A 23,936-nucleotide genomic window follows, 5' to 3' on the forward strand; every position below is an offset into this window, starting at 1 on the left:
GGGCATTGTGGGAGGGGAAGAGAAGAAGCTATGGTTTCCCCGATATCTTGAGCGTTTACTGGGTGCCAGGCAGTGCACGGAGCGCTATTTCGAAATGGTTTCATCTCATCATCAGAACTGGGGAACAGGAAGTGTTATCCACCTGTTACAGGTAGGTGTCAAGGCCCAGAGAGAAGCGAAGTACCTCGTCCGAGCCTCCACTCACGCCCGAGTCTCAAGGCCGTTGCAGACTGCCTCCTGGCCCTCGGTTACGGACCCCGGGTTGGTCGGCGGGTCAGGCTGCCTGGCAGCGGTGTCCTGGAGGGGACTCCTCTGCTCTGTGGGCGGCTGGACCAGGCGGCCAGATCAGGTGGGAGTCTGTGTGCCAGTTTCCAGGGCAGTCTTCTCCAGGAGGGGGCCAGGTGGGTGAAACAGACCCAAGGGCAGCGGGGAGGATGGCAGACGGGCGGGCCAGCTGAGGAGTAAGCCGTGTTGGTGGCTATCTGTTAGGTGGACGGGACCACCCAGCAAGCCGCCTTGAGTGGCCTTGAAGTGTCTCAGCCCCAGGTTGCCCGGACAACCACAGCTTCAACCCTTCTTCTCCACCGCAGCCTGGGGTTTCAGAGTTAGCAAATAAAAACAGAGGGCAGTCAGTTACATCTGAATTTCGGATAAACGTCAGTGGGTCCTACACTGCATAGGCCCCGGTGGGGGGGTGGGGGGGAGGGCATCCAGAAGCAAGAGTCTCCTCTGTGTGGGCATCTCCGCTGCGGTGCACCTGCTTCATCCGCTGCTTGGGCTGCTGATTTCAGGAGCCTGGCTGCTCCAGGGGAGGTCGGGGGAAGCTTGCTGGGAATGCAGACTCTCAGGTCCCACCCTAGCGCGCTCGATCAGAATCTGCACTTTAACAAGATCCCCCGGGAGGTCTGTGTGCACCTGACAGTTGGACAGCCTTGTTTCACACAGCAACGGGAGCGATTCAAGTTTATTCTGGCACCGCATGTTTATTGTAGGCAGCTAGGAAAATGCAGCGCGGTGAAGAAAAGCCAACATCGCCGAAGATTATCATTTTTGATGTATTTCCTTCCTGTCTTTTAACATCGAGGTAAAATGCACATAAAGTCACGATTTTAACCGTTTTCCATGTACAATTAGCTCAGTGGCTTTTACTTCATCCAACCATCGGCACTAATTCTAGAACATTTTCGTCACCCGGATGGAAACTCGGTACCTATTACGCAGTCACTCCCCGTTCACCCCTTTCCCCCATCCCTGGTAACCATCAATCTACTTCTGTCTCGATGGCTTTGCCTTTTCTTGACATTTCATATAAATGGAATCAAAGAACGTTTGTCCTTTTATGTCTGGCTTCTTTCCCTTCGCCTAATGTTTTCAAGGTTCAGCCACATTATAGCACATGTTGGTGCTTTATTCCTTTCTGGGTTGAATAATATTCCACCGTATGGATATACCCCAGTTTGTTTATTCCTTCCTTGGTTGATGGACATCTGGATTGTTTCCATTTTTTTTTTTTTTTATCTACTATGTATATTTATAGACATGTTTTTCTTTAAACGTTCAGTTCTTTGGGGTATATACCTAGGAGTGAAATTGTTGGATCACATGGTAATTCTCTGGCTAACTTCTCAAGGAGCTGCCTGTTTTCCACAGTGGCTGTACTATTCTACATTCTTACCAGCACTGCCTGACAGATTCCTGTTTCTCCATCTTGTTATTTTCCTTAAAAACAAAAAACAAAACAAAACAAAACCAAAAACAAAACCATGCTCTCTTAGTGGCGTCTCCTTGTGGTTTTGACTTGCATTTCCCTCATGACAAATGATGTTGAACCTCTCATGTGCCTATCGGTTATTTGCACGTCTTCATTGGAGAAATGTCTATCCAAGTCCTTTGCCCATCTTTTAATTGGATTGTATTCCTATTGTTTGAGTTATAAGAGTTCTTTGTATATTCTGGATGCTAGACTCTTACAAGATATATATGATTCACAACTATTTTTCCCTATTCTTTGGTTTGTTTTTTCACCTTCTTGAGAATGTTCTTTGATGCACAAAAGGTTTTTGTTTGTTTGTTTGTTTTTAGGGGTGCCTGGGTGGCTCAATTGGTTAAGCGTCCCACTTCAGCTCAGGTTATGATCTCACAGTTCATGAGTTTGAGCCCCACGTCGGGCTCTGTGCTGATAGCTCAGAGCCTGGAGCCTGCTTCAGATTCTGTGTCTCCCTCTCTCTCTGCCCTTTCTCCACTCACGTCTGTCTCTGTTTCTCAAAAATAAACATTAAAAACATTTTTTTAAGTTTTTTTTGTTTTTTTTTTTACAAAGTTCAGTTCATTTTTTCTTTTGTTCTTTGTTCTTTTGGTGTCATATCTAAGAAATCGTTACCAAATCCAAGGTCATAAAAATTTACTGTTAAGTTTTCTAATGGTTCTGTAGCTCCAGGTCTTACACGTAGGTCTTTGACATATTTTGAGTTAATTTTTGCATGTGGTGAGAGGTAGGGGTGCAACTTCATTCTTTTTCCTTGTCTTTTTCTTTCTCTTTCTCTTTTTCTTTTTCTTTTTCTTTTCTTTTCTTTTTCTTTTTCTTTTTCTTTTCTTTTCTTTCTTTCTTTCTTTTTTTTTTTTTCGAGAGAGGGAGAGAGAGAGTGCAAGCCAGGGAGGGGAAAAAAAGAGAGGTAGACAGTGGATCTGAAGCAGGCTCTGTGCTGACGGCAACAGCTTGATGTGGGGTTCAAACCCACAAACCATGAGATCATGACCTGAATTGAAGTCAGACGCTTAACCTACTGAGCCTCCCAGGTGCCCTGTCTTTTTTTTCTTTTTAAGTAATCTCTACACCCAACGTGGGGCTCGAACTCAGACCCTGAGATCAAGAGTCACATGCTCCACCAACTGAGCCATCCAGGTCCCCCCCACTGACTCTTTTCTTTTGCATGCAGATATCCAGTTGTCCAAGCACTATTATTTGAAAAGATTATTCTTTCCCCACTGAATGGTCTTGCCACTCTTGTTGAAAATCACTTGTCAATAGATGTGTGGGTTTACTTCTGGACTCCTGATTTTATTCCATTTGTCTATATATCTTTATGCCAGTACCACACTGTTTTGGTTGTGTAGCTTTGTAGAAGTTTTGAAATTGGGAAGTGTGAGTTCTCCAATTTTGTTTTTCCATTTCAAGATTGTTTGGGCCATGTAGGATCCCTTAAAATTCCATATGAATTTGAGGATCAACTTGCTCATTTCTGCAAAAAAGACAGTTGGAATTTTGATGGAGATTGCATTGAGTCTGTAGATCACTTTGCTTTCTTTACAATGTTGTTTCTTTACAGTCCATGAACATAGGATGTCTTTTCATTTACTTAGATCTGTTTAAATTTCTTTCAACAATGTTTTGTAGTTTTCAGTGTACAAGTCTTGTACTCCTTTGTTAATCTTATTCCTAAATATTTTATTATTTTTTATAATATTATAAATGAAGTTTTCTTTTTTTTAATGTTTATTTTTGGGAGAGAGAGAGAGAGAGAGACAGAGAGAGACAGAGAGAGAGGGAGATACAGAATCCTAAGCAGGCTCCAGGCTCTGAGCTGTCAGCACAGAGCCTGATGCAGGGGTCTCAAACTCACAAACCGTGAGATCATGAACTGAGCTGAAGTCAGACGCCTAACCGATTGAGCCACCCAGGCACCCCAGTGAAGTTGTTTTTCTAAATTTCTTTTCCAGATTGTTCATTGCTAGTATATAGAAATACAACTGATTTTTGCATATTGATCTGATATTCTGCAACTTTGCTGAATTCATTTATTAGCTATGATAGTGTCTGTGTGGATTCTTTAGGATTTTCTACGTATAAGATTACACCATCTACAAATAGAGACAGTTTTACTACTTCTCTTCCAATTTGGATGCCTTTTATTTACTTTCTTCCCATGGCTAAAACTTCCAGTAAAATGTTGAATAGAAGTGGCAAGACCAGACATCCTCGTAGTGTTTCTGATCTTAGGAGGAAAGCTTTCAGTCTTTCACCATTGAGTATGATATTAACTGTGGATTTTCACAGATCTCCGTTTTTGAGCTAAGAAAGTTCCCTCTGAGTCCTAGTTTTATGAGTATTTTTATCATGAAAGGTGTTAGGTGGGGTTTTCCCCCCAAACTTTGTTTATTGTGGTAAAATGTAACACAACATAACATTTAAAATTTTACCCGTTTCTTTTTTTTTTTTTTAATATATGTATTTATTTTGATAGGGAGAGAGAGAATGCCAAACAGACTCCACAGTGTCAGCACAGAGCCCAATATGGGGCTTGAACTCACCAACCATGAGATCATGACCTGAGCTAAAATCAAGAGTCAGACGCTTACCTGACTGAGCCACCCAGTGGTCATTCCAACAAATGCCCTCCTTAATGCCCATCACCCATTTGGATCATCCTCCTACCCAACACCCCTCCAGCAACCCTCAGTTTGTTCTCTGTATTTAAGAGTCTCTTATGGTTTGCCTCCCTCTCTGTTCTTATGTCTTCCTTCCCTTCCCCTATGTTCATCTGTTGTGTTTCTTAAATTCCACATATGAGTGAAATGATGTGTTTGTCTTTCTCAGACTAACTTATTTCGCTCAGCATGATACAATCTAGTTCCATCCAGGTTGTTGCAAATGGCAAGATTTCATTCTTTTTGATTGCCAAATAATAGCCCATTGTGTATATATATACCATATCTTTATCCATTCATCAGTCAATGGACATTGGGCTCTTTCCATACTTTGGCTATTGTCAATAGTGCTGCTATAAACATTTGTGTGTAGGTGCCCCCTTTGAATCAGCATTTTTGTATCCTTTGGATAAATACCTGGTAGTGCAATGGCTGGTCTTAGGTTAGCTCTATTTTTAATTTTTTGAGGAACCTCCACACTGTTCTCCAGGGTGGCTGCACCAGTTTGCATTCCCACCAACGGTGCAAAAGGGTTTCCTTTTCTCTGCATCCTCTCCAACATTTGTTGTCTCCTGAGTTGTTAATTTTAGCCATTCTGACAGGGGGGAGGTGGTATCTCATTGTGGTTTTGATTTGTATTTCCTGATGATGAGTGATGTGGAGCATCTTTTTTGCATGTCTGTTCGCCATCTGGATGTCTTCTTTGGAAAAATGTGTGTTCATATCTTTTGACCATTTCTTCACTGGATCACTTGTTTTTTGGGATTGAGTTTGATAAGTTCTTTATAGATTTTGGATAATAACCCTTTGCCCAATATGTCATTTGCAAATATCTTCTCCCATTCTGTCAGTTGCCTTTTAATTTTGTTGATCGTGCAGAAGCTTTTTATCTTGATGAGGTCCCAATAGTTCATTTCTAAGTATCTCATATAAGTGGAATCATACAGTATTTATCTTTTTGTGACTGGCTTATTTCACTTACCGTAATATTTTCAAGGTTCATCAGTAAGGGTGTTGGGTTTTATCAAATTATTTTTCTACATCCGTTGACATGGTCATGCAACTCTTTTCCTCTATTCCATTAATACTGTGTATTACATTGATTAATGTTCATAAGTTGAACCGCCTTTGCATTCTTGGGATAAATCCCACTTGCCCATACAGTATGATCATTTTAATTGCTGGATTCAAATGTCTCAGTATTTTGTTGATAATTTTTGCATCTATATTCATAAGGAATATTGGTCTATAGATATCTTTCCTTATAATTTCTTTGTCTGGCCTTAGTATCAAAGTAACACTGGCATCATGGAATGAATTAGGAAGCAGAGCCTATTTTTTGGAAAAGTTTGAGAAAGATTGGTATTCATTTTTCTTTAAATGTTTGAGAGAGTTTACCAGTGAAACAATCTGGTCCTAGCATTTTCTTTACTGGAAATTTTTTGTTTACTTTCACAGTCTCTTCTTATGGGTCTATTCAGGTTTCTATTTGTTCTTGAGTCAGTTTTAGTAGTTTGTGTCTTCTAGGAAATTTTCTTTTCATCTAGATTATCTGATTTTTTGATATATAATTATTCATCATATTATCTTACAATCCTTTTTGTATCTATAAAGTTGATGGCAATGTCCCTACTTTCATTCCTGATTTTAGTGATTTGAATCTTTTATCTCTATTTTTTGTCATTCTAACTAAAAATTCATCAATTTTGTTAACTCCTTTCAAAGAAGCAACTTTTGTTTTTATTGATTCTCTTTGTTGTTTTTCAATTCTGTATTTCCTTTATTTCCACTCCAATATTTATTTCCTTCCTTCTGCTGACTTTGGGTTTAGTTTGGTTTTTTTCTAAGTTCCTTAAGTTGAGGTTTAGGGTGGGACTTGAGTGAGGTTGAGTTGTGAGGTTGGAGACTCTGTAAATATCTTGCTACCAAAGGGAGCACCAGTCTGAGAATACAGTTAAACCAGGAAGAGGACAAGAGAGACATTGGATCTTGAGGACAGTGCTTGAGCCCCTGAAACAGTCCATGTCTAAAGCAAGTCCTACTTCTGGACATTCAGTTACATATTCAATACATTTTCTTTGGGCCCATTTAAAAAAAGTTGGAAGTTTAGTTATTGATTTGAGATCTTTCTTCTGTTTAATATAGGTATTTTCTGTTTAATATAGGTATTTACAGCTATAAACTTACCACTAAGAACTGCTTCTATTACTTTCCATAAGTTTTGATATGCTGTTTTTATTTTCATTCATCTCATCTAATTTCCCTTGTGATTTCTTTTTATGCCATTGGGCATGTAAAAGTATTATTGTATTTTCACATATCACATTTATTAATTTCTGGTTTCATGTCAGTGTGGTCAGAGAAAATACTTCAAATGCATTCACTAGGTTTTTTTTTTTTTTTTCAACGTTTATTTATTTTTGGGACAGAGAGAGACAGAGCATGAACAGGGGAGGGGCAGAGAGAGAGAGGGAGACACAGAATCGGAAACAGGCTCCAGGCTCTGAGCCATCAGCCCAGAGCCCGACGCGGGGCTCGAACTCACGGACCGCGAGATCGTGACCTGGCTGAAGTCGGACGCTTAACCGACTGCGCCACCCAGGCGCCCCTGCATTCAGTAGTTTTAAATGTATTGAAACTTGTTTTGTGGTATAAACGTGGTTTATCCTGAGGGATGTTCCATGCTTACTTGAGAAGAATGTATATTCTGCTGTTGTTGGGTGGAGTTAGGTCTAGTTGGTTTATACTGTTGTTCAATGCTTCTATTTCTTTGTTTGTCTTTTGTGTAGTAGTTCTATCCATTACTGAAAATGGAATATTGGAGGGGCACCTGGGTGGCTCAGTTGATTAAGTGTCCGACTTTGCCTCAGGTCATGATCTCATGATTGGTAAGTTTGAGCCCTGCATTGTGCTGTCTACTGTCAGTGAGGAGCCTCCTTCAGATCCTCTGCCCCTTTCCTGCTTGTGCTCTCTCTCTCTCTCTCTCTCTCTCAAAAGTAAATAAACATTAAAAAAAAAATGGGGTATTGGAGTCCTTATTATTATTGTAATGTTTATTTCTCTCTTAAGTATATGTTTATTATTGTTATATCTTCTTGATGGATTGAGCTTTTTATCATTATATAAAACCTCTCTTTTAATAATTTATAGTTATAAATTTAAAAAATATAAATAATTTATAAAGTCTTTTTTAATAATTTTTGCCTTAAAGCCTATTTTTAAAATAGTAGTACAGACACTTCATCTCTCTTTTTGTTATTTTTGGCATGGATTATCTTTTCCATCCTTTCACTTTTAACCTATTTGAGTTTTTGAGCCAAAGAAAGACTCTTGTGACAGCATATAATTGCATTATGTGTTTTTTTAATCCATTCCATTAACCTCTGTCTTTTAGAGAATTTAATCCATTTATATTTAATGCAATTACTAATAAGAACTTACTTCTGCCACTTTGTTTGCTATATGTCTTATATCTTGTTGTTTCTCAATTCCTCCTTCTTTTGTGTTAGACATTTTTTTTAATGTTTATTTATTTTTGACAGAAAGAGAGACACAGCATGAGTGGGGGAGGGGCAGAGAGAGAGGGAGACACAGAATTGGAAGCAGGCTCCAGGCTCCGAGCTGTCAGCACAGAGCCCAACATGGAGCTTGAACTCATAGACCGCGAGATCATGACCTGAGCCCAAGTCGGACACTCAGCTGACTGAGCCGCCCAGGTGCCCTGGTGTTAGATGTTTTCTAATGTAACATTTTGATTCCCTTGTTGTTTCTGTTACCAGATATATTTTATTTTCTTAGTTGTTGACCTGCGGATTACAATTAACATCTTAATTTATAACAATCTAGTTCAAATTAATACCAATTTAGTTTTGATAGTATAAAAAAATTTTGTTCTTCTACAGCTCCATTCCCTGTCCTTTATGTTGTTAGCATCACAAATTACATCTTTATACATTAGGTATCCATCAGCATAGATTTATAGTTATTACAGTTGTCCTTTAAATTATATAAGAAAAAAAGAAGAGTTACATTAAAAGAATTCATCATTGCTGACTTTTATATTTACTTATATCAGTGTTCATTTCTTCATATGGATTTGAGTTACTGTCTACTGTCCTTTCATATCAGCCTGAAGGACTCTCTTTAACATTTCTTGTAAAGAAAATCTACTAGTGACAAATTCTCATAATTTTTGTTATTCTGGAAATGTCTTGATTTATCTTTAATTCCTGAAGGATAGTTTTGCCAGATAAAAATTCCTTGCTGCCTTTTCCTTCCCTTTCAGAACTTCAAATATATTATCCTACTTACTTATGGCCCCCAAAGTTTCTGATGAGAAATCAGCTGGAGAATCTGAGGTTTTCTTGTATGTGATTAGTCACTTTTCTCACTCTAAAGATTCTCTTTTTGGTTTTGGCCTTCTACAGTTTGATTATGTCCTGGTGTGGATCTCTTTGAGTTTATCTTACTTGAAGTTAATTAAGCTTCCTGGATGTGTAGATTAAGTCTTGCTTCAAATTTAGAAGTTTTTAGCCATTATATCTTTCTTATTTCTCCCCTGCCCCTCCTTCTGGGATTTCCACTATGCATTTGTACTTGTTAGTATGCATGATGTTGTCTCATGCATCTCTTTGGTTCTGTTTCTTTTTTTTTTCATGTTTTTTTTCCTTTCTGTTCCACAGCCTGGGTAATCTCAATTGATTTATCTTCAAGTAGGCTGACTCTTTCTTCTGATTGCTCAAATCTGTTGTTGAACAACTCTAGTCAACTTTTCATTTCAGCTAATTCTCTTCAAATCCAGAATTTGTTTCTGTATTATAGCTTTTGTTTCCTTATTGATATTTTCTGACTGGTGAGATAAATAATTATCATGTTTTCTTTTAGTTCTTTACACATGGTTTCCTTTATATCTTTGAATATATTTTAAATAGTTGATTTAAAGCCTTTGTCTTCTATATCCAATATCTGTGCTTCCTCAAGGACATCCCCCCCCCCCCATGTATAAGCCATGCTCCCTTTGCATGCATCATATTTTTTTTTCTAAACTGGATATTTTGAGTATTATAATGAAACAACTCTGGGAATAGGATTTCCTACCATGCTAAGACTTGTTGCTGCTTGTGATAGAAATTGTTGTTTATTAGTTTAGTGACTTTTCAGGAACTAATTTTGGAAAGTCTATTTTTTGTTGTCATGGCCACCAAAGTCTCTGGGTCATTAGCTTAGTGGTCAGTTAGTCATTTGACAGAGATTTCCTTAAATGCCTAGAGCAGCAACAACAAAACCTCCCAGTCTTTGCAGATGAGCACTGTACGTAGATTGGGAAATGCCTTCAACAATCCATCATGCAATTTACAACTCTACTTTGGCCCTCATTTCCTGCTTGCAAAGAATCTGGTGATCAGCTAGAGGTAAGATCTTAGGGCCTTGTCAGGGCTTTTCTGAGCATGTACCTAGCCCTGGGCATGCATATGGACCTCTATTCCCAGGAATATGTAGGAGCTTTTTGTTTTTGTTTTTGTTTTGAGAGAGAGAGAGAGAGAGAGAGAGAGAGAGAGAGAGAGAGAGAGAATCTTAAGCAGACTCCACACTCAGTGTGGAGCCTGACATGGGGCTTCATCCCACAACTCTGGGAACATGACCTGAACCGAAATCAAGACTCAACTGACTGAGCCACCCAGGTGCCGCTGTAGGAGCTTTTCAAAGTCCTTGTTCCCTAAATCATTTTATCCTCCAGCCTTTCTTCCTAAGCTTTTTTATTTGCTTGTTGTTTTCTCCAAATGCGATCGTTTGTCCCAGTTGGCAGCAGCCAATTGCATGGCCTTTATATATTTTCAACAAATGCCCCCTCGGTTCTGGGAGAGTTCTGAATTAGGCAAAATAAAGGCAAGCCCTTTGAGCCAGACATGCAGAGAGCCATCAGACAGGTCAAAACAAACAGCCACAATACTTTCTGTAGCAGGTCTGTTCTGCTTCCTCTAATACTAGGAACTCACACCAGGAATATTGTCTTCAAGGTTACTGTCTTCAAGAGGCTGCCACAGAGCTGGCGAGGGCCAGGGGGCTGGGGATGGCCAAAGTAAGTAAAATTATCATGAAGTTTTCTTGGTGAAATTCAGCTGTTTCTTTCTTGTTTTTTTTTTTTTTAATGTTTATTTATTTATTTTGAGGCAGAGGAAGCAGGGGGAGGAACAGAGAGAGAGAGGGAGAGAGAGAGAATCCCAAGCAAGCTCTGCACAGTCAGCAGAGCCTGACATGGGACTTGATGTCATGAACGGTGAGAGCATGACCCGAGCTGAAATCAAGAGTTGGATGCTTAATCAACTGAGCCACCCCGGCGCCCCTGTTGTTTTGTTTCTTGATAAGTGTTCACTTGGTTGCTCTAAACTTTGAGCTGTTTCCAGAGTTCTGGTAAAACTGATTTTGATAGTTTTGCCAGTTTGTTAGCTGCTTTTGTGAAGTGATGGACTCTAGGAGTTCCCTACATCCTCAGTTTTTGTTTTTTTTTTTTTAGTGTAGAATTTTTATGTGAAAATAATTACCTTGTATATAAAAATCTGCATACTGATTTTTTCACTTGATGTTATACCATAAAATTTTCTATTTACTTGTATTATTCTTCATATAAATATCCACCTTAGTAGTTCATTCGGCAAATATTTATTGGGTACCATCTACCTGGTGGTCACTCTTCCAGGGACTGAGTATACAGTGGTGAGTGAAACAAGGCCCTGTCCTCACACAGCTTACATTGGAGTAGGGAGTGAAGTAAGTGACATATAAATACGCATTCACTGTCATTGCTGTTTAAAGTTCTAAGAACAGAACTATGATAGGATGAAAACTGCCCCCCACCCCACCCTGCCGCCCCGCCAAAGACATCAGGTCCTCGTCCGGAAACCTGTGGATGTTACCTTATTGAAAACAGGATCCTTGCAGCTGTGATTAAGTTAAGGATCTTGAAGTGTGTGGATATTATCCTGGATTATCAGGGTGGGCCCCAAGGCCAATCTCATGCCTCTTTATAAGAGAGAGGAAGAGGAGATTTGGCATGGACGGAAGAGGAAAAGCAAAGTGATCATTGGAAGCAGAAATTGGAGTGAAACTAAGGAATGCCAGCAGTTGCCCAGAGCTGGAAGAAGCAAGGAACAGAAGTCTCCCCTAGACCCTTGAGAGGGGACACGGACCTACCAACATCTTGGTTTGGGCACAGTGATAGTCATTTTGGACTTTGGGCATCCAGAATGGTGTGAAATAAATTCCTGTTGCGAAAAGCCGTCGAGTTTGTGTTCATTTGTTTCAGTTACCATAGCAAACTAATCCAAATTTTGGAATCGAGTAGTATGCTGCTGGAGCAAACACCTAAAAATGTGAAGATAGATTTGGAATGGGTAATGGGGAGAAGCTGGAAGAATTTCGAGAAGCACTGTTAGAAGCACTTGTCCGTGATAAACTTGGATTTTAGCTGAGGTGATTCCCAAGCAAAATGTTAAAGATATGGCCTGGTTTTTTCTTGCTGATTATCATAAAATGAGAGAGGAAAAGGATATCTCAGGGAAAGAACTGTTACATCAAAAGGAACCAGCACATGATGATGGGGGAAATTTGCAACCTTTCCGAACTGTGAAATATACTAAAATTAGGCGATTTACTGTTAGAACAATGTGCTCTAGGGAGAAGGCCATGGGTGTGGTTGAACAGCTTTTTGCTAGTCTTGAGGATATTAAGTGTATGACTCATAGATCCACTCAACCATCTCAGCAGAAGCCAGGAATAGATAGAATTATCCAGGAGAGATCTGTGGAGGGCTGTCTGTAATGATGTGAATCTCTGTGACATACACAGGAGACCCACAAGACTTTTGAGAGTTACACCAGCAGAAACGCTGGAAAGGGACAGAGATGGAAAGGGACAGAGACAGAATGGAATGAAGGAAGGCTATTGGAACCCCACGATTCTAGAGGCAGGAAATAGGCTTATAAAATGACTCAGCTTCACACATGTGCCTACTGTTAAGAAAAACGAAGAATGACAAAAGGGATTAACCTCAAGCCCAGAGGGCAGAGCCTTGGACCTGGAAGTCAGGACCACAGATGTGGAGGCAGGAACTGTGGGTGACAGAGGATTAGTCCTACACCTTGAAAACTAGAGGAATTTGTCCTGCTGGATTTTGAAAAAAATTTTTTTTTCAACGTTTATTTATTTTTGGGACAGAGAGAGACAGAGCATGAACGGGGGAGGGGCAGAGAGAGAGGGAGACACAGAATCGGAAACAGGCTCCAGGCTCCGAGCCATCAGCCCAGAGCCTGACGCGGGACTCGAACTCACGGACTGCGAGATCGTGACCTGGCTGAAGTCGGACGCTTAACCGACTGCGCCACCCAGGCGCCCCTGTCCTGCTGGATTTTGAAATTACCTGGGACCAGTCCCTTTCTCTCTTCCATTTTCTCCCTTTTGGAGTAAAGATGTGTGTAACTGTTATACTATGCCCATTCCATCATATTAGGGGAACAGATTACTTGTTACTAGTTTCACAGTTTTAGAAATGGAGAAGAACTTCCCCCCCCCCCCAGAATGGACTCTATCCAATCTTACAAACCTAGTTTAGATGAATTTTGGGGGTTTCAGCTGATTATATTTAGATGAGATTTTGGGCTCGAGTTGATATTATAATGCGTTAAGACTTTTAGAGATGTTGGGATAGGGTGACTGTATTTTGTGTGTGTGACAGACTGATGGCAGACTGCAGAAAACTGGGCGGGGGGGAGGGCTTCCCTCCCCCCCAACATATCAGAGTCTAACCCCTAAACCAATATATTGTGCCTTACATAAAAACAGGATCTTTGCAAATGTGATTAAGTTAAGCATTCTGACATGTGGAGATTATCCTGGATCATCCACGGGGGCTCTAAATGCAACCACGAGTGTCCTTATGAGGGGGAGCCAGAGTGACATTTGTCACAAATGAAAGAGGAGAAGGCAATGTGAAGATAATGGAGAAGTGGTGTGGCTACAAGCCAAGGAATACTAGCTACCACCAGACCCCGGAAGAGGCAAGGAACAAACTCTCCCCTAGAGCCTCCAGAGGGAGTAGAGACCAACTGACATCTTCACTGAGGCCCGGTGATCCTGGTTTTGGACTTCTGGTCTCCAGAATGGTGGAAAAATAAATTTCTGTTGTTTTAAGCCTCCTGGTTTGTGGTAACTGGATACAGTTGCTATAGGAACTGTAAACGAATAACACGATGCATTTATCTAGCCCCTGCTCATTGGACACTTGGATTGCTATTATGAACAGTCTTGCACACGTTCCCTGGTGCAAATGTGCTAGAATTGTTGTAGCACATATACCTGGGAGTGGAAGTGCTTGGTCACGGCACACACAAATGTTCAATTCTAGAAGGTAATGTCAAATTGCTCACCGAAACAGTTACCAATTTACATTCATACCAATGCTATAGTTGTTGTGGATGGATGTGCGTTTTGTTCATCGCTTGGTATTATCCGATTTCTTAATTTTTGCCAATCCTAGTGAACATAAGATCCTCTCTCGCTGTGGTTTTATTTTAATTTCCCTGATAACCAACGTGATTAGGTTTGAGTATCTTTTCAAACCCTTATTGGCCATTTGTAATGTTTCTTCTCTTAAATGCTCGTTCATATCTTTTGCCCATTTTTCTAATTATTTTATATATATTTTTTAATTGACTTGAGAGTTCCTGTTCCTTTTATATTCTAGATACTACAACTTTGTTGGTTATGGCTCCTCTTTTTATTTTTTATTATCACTATTTTTAATGTTTTTATTTTTGAGAGAGAGAGTGCAAACGGGCGGAGCAGAGAGAGAGGGAGACACAGAATCCAAAGCAGGTTCCAGGCTCTGAGCTGTCAGCACAGAGCCCGACACGGGGCTCGAACTCACAAACTGCGAGATCCTGACCTGAGCTGAAGTTGGACACTCAACCGACTGAGCCTCCCAGGTGCCCCATGGCTCATCTTTTTATTTACTTTATGGTGTCAGTTGATGAAAAGAAGTTCTCAGTTTTAATGTAGTTGGATTTGCCAGTCTTCCTTCATGGTTAGTGCTTTTTATGTCTTTTTATTTTATTAAAAAAAATTTTTAATGTTTATTTTTGAGAGAGAAAGAGACAGAGCATGAGCAGGGAAGGGGCAGAGAGAGTGGGAGAGACAGAATCCGAAGCAGGCTTCAGGCTCTGAGCTATCAGCACAGAGCCTGATATGGGGCTTGAACCCATGAACTGCAAGATCATGACCTGAGCCGAAGTCGGACGTTCAACTGACTGAGCCACCCAAGCGCCCCTATTTTTTTTTAGAATCCTTCCTTTCGTGGGGCACCTGGCTGGCTCTATCAGTAGAGTATATGACTCTTGATTTTGGGGTTGTGGATTCGAACCTCACATGTTGGGTGTAGAAATTACTTAAAAATCTTTCCTTTCTCTGAAGTAAAAAAGATATTCTCCTACAATTGTTTCTAAGAGTTTTTCTTTCCATATGTAATCTAGCTGGAATTAATTTTTCCGCATAGTGTAAGATAGGGTTCCAATTATTTTATCCATATAGGCTCGATCATTTGTTCCTACATGATGTATTTGATGGTCCCTTCCTTTCCCCACTGATCAGCAAGGCTATATCTGAACATCAGAGCTCCAGATATGTGTTGGTCTTTTTCTGGTTTCGATTTCATCAGTCTATATATGTTCATTCTTGAGCTAATATCATACTGTTTTTAGTACTAGAGTTTTATAAGTCCTGATAGCTGGGGAGTAAGGAAGTGCCTCATTCTTCAGGGATGTCTTAGATATTTTTACTCTTCTATATAAATTTTAAAATCAGCATGTCATATTTAAGAAAAACGCTGTTGGAACTTTTATTACAATTGCATCGAATACGTAGATCGAGTTCGAGAAAACTGGCATTTTGGCGAAATACCTAGTTTTAGAATTTGTATCATTTTGATAGTTTTATTATAGGAATAATTTAGATTATATAATAATACTGTAATTATTATAATTTTATAATTTGTATCCAAAATTAAAATTTCCTCTATAATAAGTCTTGCAAGTGTTTTGTTAGATTTATGATAGGTTCTTATCGTTTATTGCTATAATAAATAATGTATTTTTAAAATTCTATTTTTCCAACTTCTACCAGTGTACAGAAATGTGAATAATTTTTATACTGATATTATAGCCAACCTTTTTGCCAAGCTCTCTTTTTATAATAATAGATATAGATAATAGATAATAATAATAGGACTCTATGGAGTCCTTTGGGTTTTGTTTTTTTTTCCAAGATTTTATTTAAATTCAAGTTAGTTAGCAGATTGTGTAGTATTGGTTTCAGGAGTCGAATTTAGTGATTCATCACTTATGTATAACACCCAGTGCTCATCACAAGTGCCCTCTTTATTTAAAAAAAAATTTTTTTAATGTTTTATTTATTTTTGAGATAGAGACAGAGTACGAGTGGGGGAGGGGCAGAGAGAGCAGGAGACAGAATCCACAAAGCAGGCTCTAGGCTCTGAGCCGTCAGCACAGAGCCCGACGCAGGGCTTGAACTCACAAACTGTGAGATCATGACCTGAGCCAAAGTCCGATGCTTAACTGACCGAGCCACCCAGGTGCCCCACAAGTGCCTTCTTTACAGCCTATCATCCATTTACCCCATCTCCCCCCAACCTCCCCTCCAGTTTGTTCTCTATAGTTAAACCTTTGAGTTTGACATGTAGACAATCATTTAGGAAAAAGAAGAGTTCTGATTTTTCTTTTCCAATATTTGTGTCTTAAATTTCTTTTTCTATTCTTATTGCACTGCCTACAATCACCGATATAGTATAGAATAGAAACAATGATAGTAGCCATGCCTGTCTCACTCCTGATTTTAAAAGATTGTTTCTAGAATTTCAGCATTAAGAATATTTGCCAATAAAAAGAAAAAAAGGAAAAAAAGAAAGAATGATATTGGCTGTGGGGTTTTGGTGGATACTCTTCATCAATGTAATAAAGTTCCCTCTCATTCCCAGGTTTCCAAATACTTTTTAAAATAAATTGTTTTGTCCACTAATATCTTCTCAGCACCCAACACAGATGCTCATTATATGTTGCTTGAATGAATGCATGAATGAATGAATGAACATGTTTACTGGACTCCTATTTATTTTCTTTTTTTTTTTCTTATTGATTTTTGTGAATTCTTTATATATTAAAGATGTCAACACTTTGCCACTTGCTGGGAATATTTTCCCTAGGCCTTTTGCCTTTTAATTTTGGTTATTTTTTGGTGAAAGGAGGAAGATGGAGAAGTTTTAAATTTTAATGTAAACAGATCTATTGATTTTTTCCTTTTGAGGTCTCTTCAAACGCATCTAAGTTTAGAAAGCCTTTACCTCTCAGGATATTTGATAAGTTCATTTCTATTTTCTATGCACACTGCTGTTAATTTAATCTTCCCATAGCAGGGCTCTGATCACGTCACTCCCCTGCTCAAAAATGTTTAACTGTCTCCTTGGAGCCTTTAGAATAAAGTCCAAACTCTTTAACTTGGCCTCTAACACTTTTCGTGATTCATTCCGAGACTGCCTGTGCAGTCTTTTCTCTAGTGTCCCCCAAATCAGCTTGAGCTCCAGCCAAAGGGAAGAGTTGGCTTCTCTCTGTGTGCCCTGCTCTGTCCCACCTCCAAGGCTTTGTTCCTGGCGTTCCTTGGCATGGAATGCCATCCTCCATTTTGTATATTTAAATCCCGCTTGTTCTTCAAGCCCTCTTTTCTCCAAAAAAGCCTCACCTTACCCTTTGAGAGGATAAATGGTAGAGGGATGAGAACGTGAGCTTTTGGAGTTAGACAATGTGGATTAAAATCCTAATTTCTTGGGGCGCCTGGGTGGCTCAGTCGGAGAAGCATGCAACTGTTGATCTCAAGGTCTTGAGTTTGAGCCCGCACATTGAGTGCAGAGATTACTTAAACAAATAAATATACTTAAAAAAAAAAAGTCCCTGCCTCATCCCACCATTTTGGAAGGGAGTGAGGTAGGGCCAACCCACCCCCTCTAGCCACATCTGCCTCTGAAAGTTTGGCTGGTTCTCGAATTCCATTAGGTGGCCGAGAACTTTCCTGCTCAGGTGCTGGGAGTGGCCAAACAGGTTCCACCTCCAGGAATCTAACCCAGGCCTCCAGGCACCTCGGTGGGACTCCCACACCCATCCGGGCTCAAAGGAATCCCCTCCCTCCTTTCTTCAAGCGAGCTCCAAAGGTTTTATTGCTGGGAAATATTTAAGTCTCCAAAGGGGTCCACTGGAACGTCCTGTTCCTTGTCATCAGCACCCACGATGTGATGGCGAGGCAAGTAGAGCAAAGGTAACCTTTTCAATTTCAAGGTGAGCAAACTGAGGCTCAAACTACCTTCCATATAGTTGGGTCTGGGACTTGTGTGTCTTGTCAGCCTGATTCAGGGGGCTCTGGGAGGCCTGAGCAGCTGTGTTGGGGAATCTGGGAGACCTCTGGCCCCAGGGTGGGAGAAGGTGCAGGAATTCTCGCTACCAGAGCCTCCAGCCTTTGTCTGCAGTGGGTTAATGCTCTCAGAGGCTGGCAGCAAGCCTAGCGTCTGTGTGTTCTCGTTGTGAACCTTCAGTACCCCACTTGCGTAGGTTATCCTGTCTTTTTCATTTTTTTTTTTAATTTTTTTTTTTCAACGTTTATTTATTTTTGGGACAGAAAGAGACAGAGCATGAACGGGGGAGGGGCAGAGAGAGAAGGAGACACAGAATCGGAAGCAGGCTCCAGGCTCTGAGCCATCAGCCCAGAGCCCGACCCGGGGCTCGAACTCACGGAGTGCGAGATCGTGACCTGGCTGAAGTCGGACGCTCAACCGACTGCGCCACCCAGGCGCCCCTGTCTTTTTCATTTTTAATGTTTATTTATTTTTGAGAGAGAGAGAGAGAGAGAGAGAGAGAGAGAGAGAGAGAGGCAGAATGCTAGTGGGGGAGGAACAGAGAGAGGGAGACCCAGAGTCCAAAGCAGGCTCCAGGCTCTGAGCCATCAGCACAGAGCCTGATGCGGGGCTTGAACTCATGAGCGGTGAGACCATGACCTGAGCCAAAGTCAGATGCTTAACCGACTAAGCCACCCAGATGCCCCTTGTTTGTGTCCTTTAAGGAAGAGGAAGGATGACGATTCAGTGGCGGGGGTGTGTGTGTCTCTGGGGCTGGAGATGAGGGTGGGAACATGAAAATAATGAGAAGACTTGAGCTTAGGTTCTGGAGCCCTGGGTTCTAGCTCTACACGCAGCATGCTGCATCACCTGGGATGGTCTACTCTCTCTGGACCCCAATCGTTCTATCTGTAAAATGGGGATAGTAGCAGATGGACCCATCTCTGTGGGGGAATCTTCGCAATCTTAGTGTTCTCAAAGTGCTCTCCTGGGCCTTGGCCCCTCCCCGAGCCCAGACTGTCTCCAGGGCCTGACCTCACCAGGTTGGCCCCACCAAATCTCTGACACCATTTGGCTGCCTCCACCCTCTGCTCTGTCCTCCCCTCGGGGGCCTGAGGCTCATTCCATCTCCCCACCGCACTGGGGCTGGCCAGCCAGTGGTCTTGGTCGGGTCTGGGCAGGGCGTTGGGGGTGGGGGGGGGGCGCTCCAGACTCATATTTGACCTCTTGAGCCTCTCTCTCTCTCTCTCTCCCTGGAGCCAGCATCCTCTCCCCGCCCCTCTTGAAATCTGAGCTCAGGGACCCAGGGAGGACTGTAGCTGCAAAACATTCCATCTAGTTGTCCAAACACTCAGCACAGCTGGCCGAGGGAGGGGCGGCCAGAGCCGAGCTCTCAGGGAGCCCTCGGGCTGTTGTTTTCCTGGGAATGGTGGAGTCCTCCCCAGGAGGGCCAGCCCTGGATGCTCCCGAGGGGGTTCACGGGCCGAGGATAAAGGTAGAGCTCCCAACGCGCACACTCCAGGGCTTGCCCCAGGCCTCGCTTCCCAGTGCCCGGCTCCTGGTGGGGAAGATCCAGGTCCGCCTGGCCAGGTGCTGCGGGTGGCCTTGTGAGCATCCTCGTGATGGGGCCCAGGGCTCCTTGCGGGGGAAGGGCAGCGGGGATGATGAGATAGCAAGCCCGGGAAGTGACTTCGGGGAGCAGCTTTTACTGGCAAGCAGTCCCCGGCTGCCTCTTGGCTCTGACTCACCAGTGACCCTGGACGAGCCTCCAAGTCAGTTTCCTCATCTGCGACAGCGGGGCCTGGACCTCTTCTGGCTCCGATTTTTTTCTAAGTCACAGCCAAGGACAAGGCCCTTAAAGCTCCCCATGAAGTCCCAGCTAGGCCTAAATGTCCAGAAGGTAGCAGTTTTTTCTCTACAGCTCCCAAAGCGACTCTGACTCCGTTTCCTCCCCGAGGGGCTGGCTGGTGCTTAGCAGCGAGGGACTATCTCTTATACACTTTGTCACCAGCCCGACTGAGTTCCTTTCCCTCCTGCCATGTTGGGGTGATGGAGAGACCCTCCCCACCCCCACCCCCCCCCCCCCCGCCTTTCCACACTTCCTGTTTTCCATTAATTGTTTCCAGGTGGGCCCAGAGGTTGCCCTGCAGAGGAAGGTGGGGGCACGAGAGAATATAGCAGGGGATCCGTGAGGAGCACAAACAGGAAGGGGGTGGGAGCAGGCCATGGAAAATTCACTGCCAGGAAAGGCAAGGCCAGCATCTGGTTTGCATTAGGCTGAGAGCATCGAAGCCCGAAGCCTGAGTAGGAGATATTGTTATCCGCAGGGCAGGGCTGGGGGGTGGGGGGTGTGACTGCTTGCTAGTCAGGAACTGGCGGCTTCTCCCCCACGGGGAACTCAGAGGCTGACAGGAAAGAAGAGGGAAGGTGAGGGAGAAAGGAGTAGAGAGAAATGAAACTCTCATTTCAAGGGTGGCAGACCCTTCACAGATGTTACCTTCTGTGATGTTCACAACCTCACCGGGGACAATCGTGCCCGTTTCACGGATGAGGAAACTGAGTCCCAGAGAGGTGAGGTGATTTGCCCCAAGGCCACAGAGCCAAGGAACCGCAGAAGCAGGATTAGATTTCAAGCCAAATGAGACAGGGTGAAACACACAAACTATCTTGGGTAGACTGAGGCTGACCACGTCCCGGACAAGGGGGTCCTGAGGATTTGGTGGTGAGTGCGGGCCAGCCTCTGCCCACGGGGCCACTCATTTCTCATGGGGGTGTCTGACCGTTCCAATCGTCATGACACAAGGTGGACATCTGTCTGAGGGCTCCCCCCCTCCCATGCCACAGGGGAAGGCTTGCTGGCGGAGGGGGTATTCGCAAAAGAGATTTATCAGCAGTGGGTAGGATGTGCTGTAGGGGACATTGTGTGAGGAAAGCGGAGGTGTAGGGCATGTCTGGGGCAGTAGCAGCTGGCCTGGTGTGCCTTAGAGGGTGAGATTCCATATTACAGTTGGGGAAACCGAGGCACAGAACGTAATATGCCCAAAGGTTTATAGTCTAGAAGTGGGGTGTGAATCCGGCCTGACACCGGGCCTGTGCTCCTCACTGCTACACTGAGGTGTCCATGCATGCCGGTGGTTGATATCGAGGGGATATCGAGGCCAGGGATGGGGGGTGGGGCAGGTGGAGGTTCTTGCCCAAGGCCACACAACCGACTGGTGATAGATAGAGCCTGGGCTGGACGGGCTCTTTCCAACTCAGCAACCTGGCCAAGGAGGGGACAGACAGCTCCGTCTTCAGGCCGAGTGAAAGCCTGGGGCCTTGGGCATGTAAAGGAAAGTTCCCACGACCCCTTAGGGTGTCTTACCTTTCCTGGCCCAGAGCCCGGGGAAGGAGGGCCCCAGAGCCCGGGAAGGAGGGCCCCAGAGCCGTCTGCTGCCCGCCGAGCCACGAGAGTTAATAATTACGGGGTTTCAGGAGATAGAGGCCTGCTGGGAGGGGCCTCCCTCCTGGGCTGCTGCTTCTCAGAGATAGCAAAGGTTAGCGTGAGGCTCAGCCCAGGGGTGGGGGAGAAGGGCTTCTGCTGCTCGCCTGCTTGGCAGTCTCCGGAGGGACCTTCAGGCTGGCCCTGGCAATGGATGCCCCCAAGGAGCACACCAGGTGTCCTGCCCGAGGGACATGCCCCGTGTTCCTGGCAATGAGCTCGGGGGCTGTCCGCTACGCTCCATCGGTTCTGGGACCTGCCCTTGACGGGAACTTGGGAGAGGAGCCTTGGGACCCAGACAGGTGAGCTAGTGACCTTGATCATAGAGGGGAGGGGAGGAGGATTCTTGCCACTCTGCAGGGGCACTGGGGAGGAGGGGGTGAGAGGCCAGGCTCCTGACGGGGGGACTGGCATGGAATCATGAGGGATTTCATGAGCCTCCTACAAGGTCAGTTGCCAAGGGGTGACCCTGATTCTCTAACTTGGTGGTTGTACAGACACAGAATCTGAGGCTCAGAGAGGGCAAGGCACATCTCCTGGGTCACACAGTGAGCTGAGGAGAGACCTAAGTTCAGAATCAGGGCCTGGGTCATCCAGGCCGGCAGTTTCCTGCTCATCTGTTTCCAGCCAAGGGTCTGTGGTCAGGGCTGTCAGGTGGGGATGGGGATGGCAGGGAGGAGGGTGGGGAAGGGCAGTGTTTTAGAGGCAGAGGACACACCTTTCACTTCTCCCTCCCCTCCAGCTGGCCAGGCCTCTCCTAGGCTCCCCGTTTGTTGTCTGACTGCACTGCACGTTGTCTGACTGCACGTAGCTGCAGCCTCTAGTGAGTTCTCTGGCTTCTGGGCTGTCCTTCCAGAAAACTGGTGTAAGGGGTCTCAGCCCCATCACCCCTGGCTGTGTGATATCAAATAGGTTCCCGAACTTCTCTGAGCCTATCCTTTGCAGCTGAGGAGCAGAGCTCAATGGGCGGTGGGAGGAGCTAGTGAGACCCGGGAATCCACTGGATGACCACTGGATGTATAGATGACGTGATGTTTTTGGGTAGTACTTGGGTGTCCGTGCTCCCAGAGTGGCGATCCCACATCTGTCCTTGGAGGCCTCGCTTAAGGGCCTCCACAGCCCACTAGCCATCCCCCCTCCTGCTAAGGACTCTTCCTCTGGGCTGACACCCTCTCCATGCCTTATCTCCCACCAGTCTGGGTTACCCTGACTTGGACCAGGTCTTATCTCCTGCCCAGGCTTATGAAGTCTTGGAGGGTAAAGGCCCTGTCCTGAGCTCTATTTGTGTCTTTTCCTCCTTCCTCTAAATAACGAACAGAGCACGTGTCGGGAAGACCACTGTTGCTCAACGCTTATTTGGTATAGAATTCAAGTCAACAAACATGATGACATCTGCTTTGGGCCAGACTCTGGGATGGGCTGGGGTAGGTGGAGAAACACTGCACCGAGAAGGACCTGGTCCCTGCCCTTGAGAAACCACAGTCGGGGAAACAATTGCCCCACAGAGTGAAGGGCGTTGGAGGCCTGGGTAGAATGATTCTGGTAGGTCAGAAGGGATGTCACAGTGGCCTGCACAGGTTGTGCACTGCACGAGGTGCCAGCCAAGGGAGTGAGTGAGCAAGGCATGAAATCTAGCCTGCCCTCCACTCGCCAAGTCCTGTACCTTGGCATGGGCTGTGCCCACCTGGAAAAGCAGTACTGTTTTCTATTTTTGCCAAGGACACCATGCACTTAGCAAGGTGTGCCCTGGGCAAGCCGTGACCCTGGAAGTGGAAGTCCTTGTGAGTATGTCTCCCACCCCCCGTCTCCCTCCCATATCGGAGCCCCAGGATAATAGAGCATGCGTCTGCAATTTCCCTTTGGATCCCTAGCCCTTGTATGGTCCACAGTTTGTGTTCCGAAGGGGTACGTGAACGAAGGAACAAATGGATGAATGAAAGAAATGTGTGTCCCCAAATGAAGACCTGACAAATTCAAGCCTGTGGTTTCAGCTCTGTGGGCTCGGAAGAGTAGTGCCCTGAGTTCTGGTAGCTTCTGGAAGGGAAGCACCTCCTTCCTCCTGGCCTCCCAGGCCTCCCTAGACATGGAGGGTGGAAGCTCCCGTCCCTGGCCGGAGATTAGAGCTATATTCTCACTGGATCCAGCCCCGGGCTGAAGTCGAGGCCAGTGATCAGGGCTCAGGACGGGTGACAGAGGGACGGAGGGACTCAGGAACAGGAAGACCAGTGGTCTGGGATGCAGTAAAAGGTTTTGCAGAGGACGTGAGACCAGACGGGTGTGCTTGGTGGGGGTGCATTCCCCTTAACTACAGATGCTGGGGAAAGACAGGGAAGGGACGGGCAGTGAACCCGCTGTTCAGAACAAGACGGAAAGGCCCCTTTGCGGGGCTGGCGGGGGGTGCCCGGGGTTGAAGACTCGGGCCAAAGGTGGGTCCTCCCTTGGGAAAAGCGGATAGGCACCCAGAGTAAACCCGAGGAAGCTTGTTTTGGGGGCCTGGCCCCTTTCCCACCACGCAGGAGCAGGCACAGAGCGGGGAGCCCAAGGAAGCACCACCCCCGGGCGCCCCGCGCCAGCCCCGCAAAGGGG

General features: G+C 44.4%; 1 protein-coding gene across 8 annotated transcripts in view; it reads left to right on the forward strand.

Moving 5' to 3' along the window:
- Positions 1–23,936, forward strand: part of RAB3IL1 (RAB3A interacting protein like 1) — a 42,766-nt gene that overhangs the window by 802 nt on the left and 18,028 nt on the right. For 2 of the 8 annotated variants that reach the window (XM_040494888.1, XM_040494889.1), the window contains exons 2-3: positions 152–349; positions 993–1,084. The exons of 1 other annotated variant lie outside the window; for it this stretch is intronic. In XM_040494888.1, coding sequence (XP_040350822.1) covers positions 152–349; positions 993–1,084 — 290 coding nt within the window. Of the gene's footprint in view, positions 1–13; positions 402–992; positions 1,085–21,485; positions 21,653–23,936 lie in introns of those variants that run through there. 5 more of the 8 variants (XM_040494892.1, XM_040494893.1, XM_040494890.1 and 2 more) reach the window with 5 other exon arrangements.

This window comes from Herpailurus yagouaroundi, unplaced genomic scaffold, assembly GCF_014898765.1.
Source record: "Herpailurus yagouaroundi ecotype Mexico unplaced genomic scaffold, PumYag 187, whole genome shotgun sequence".
Taxonomy (NCBI): Eukaryota; Metazoa; Chordata; class Mammalia; order Carnivora; family Felidae; genus Herpailurus; species Herpailurus yagouaroundi.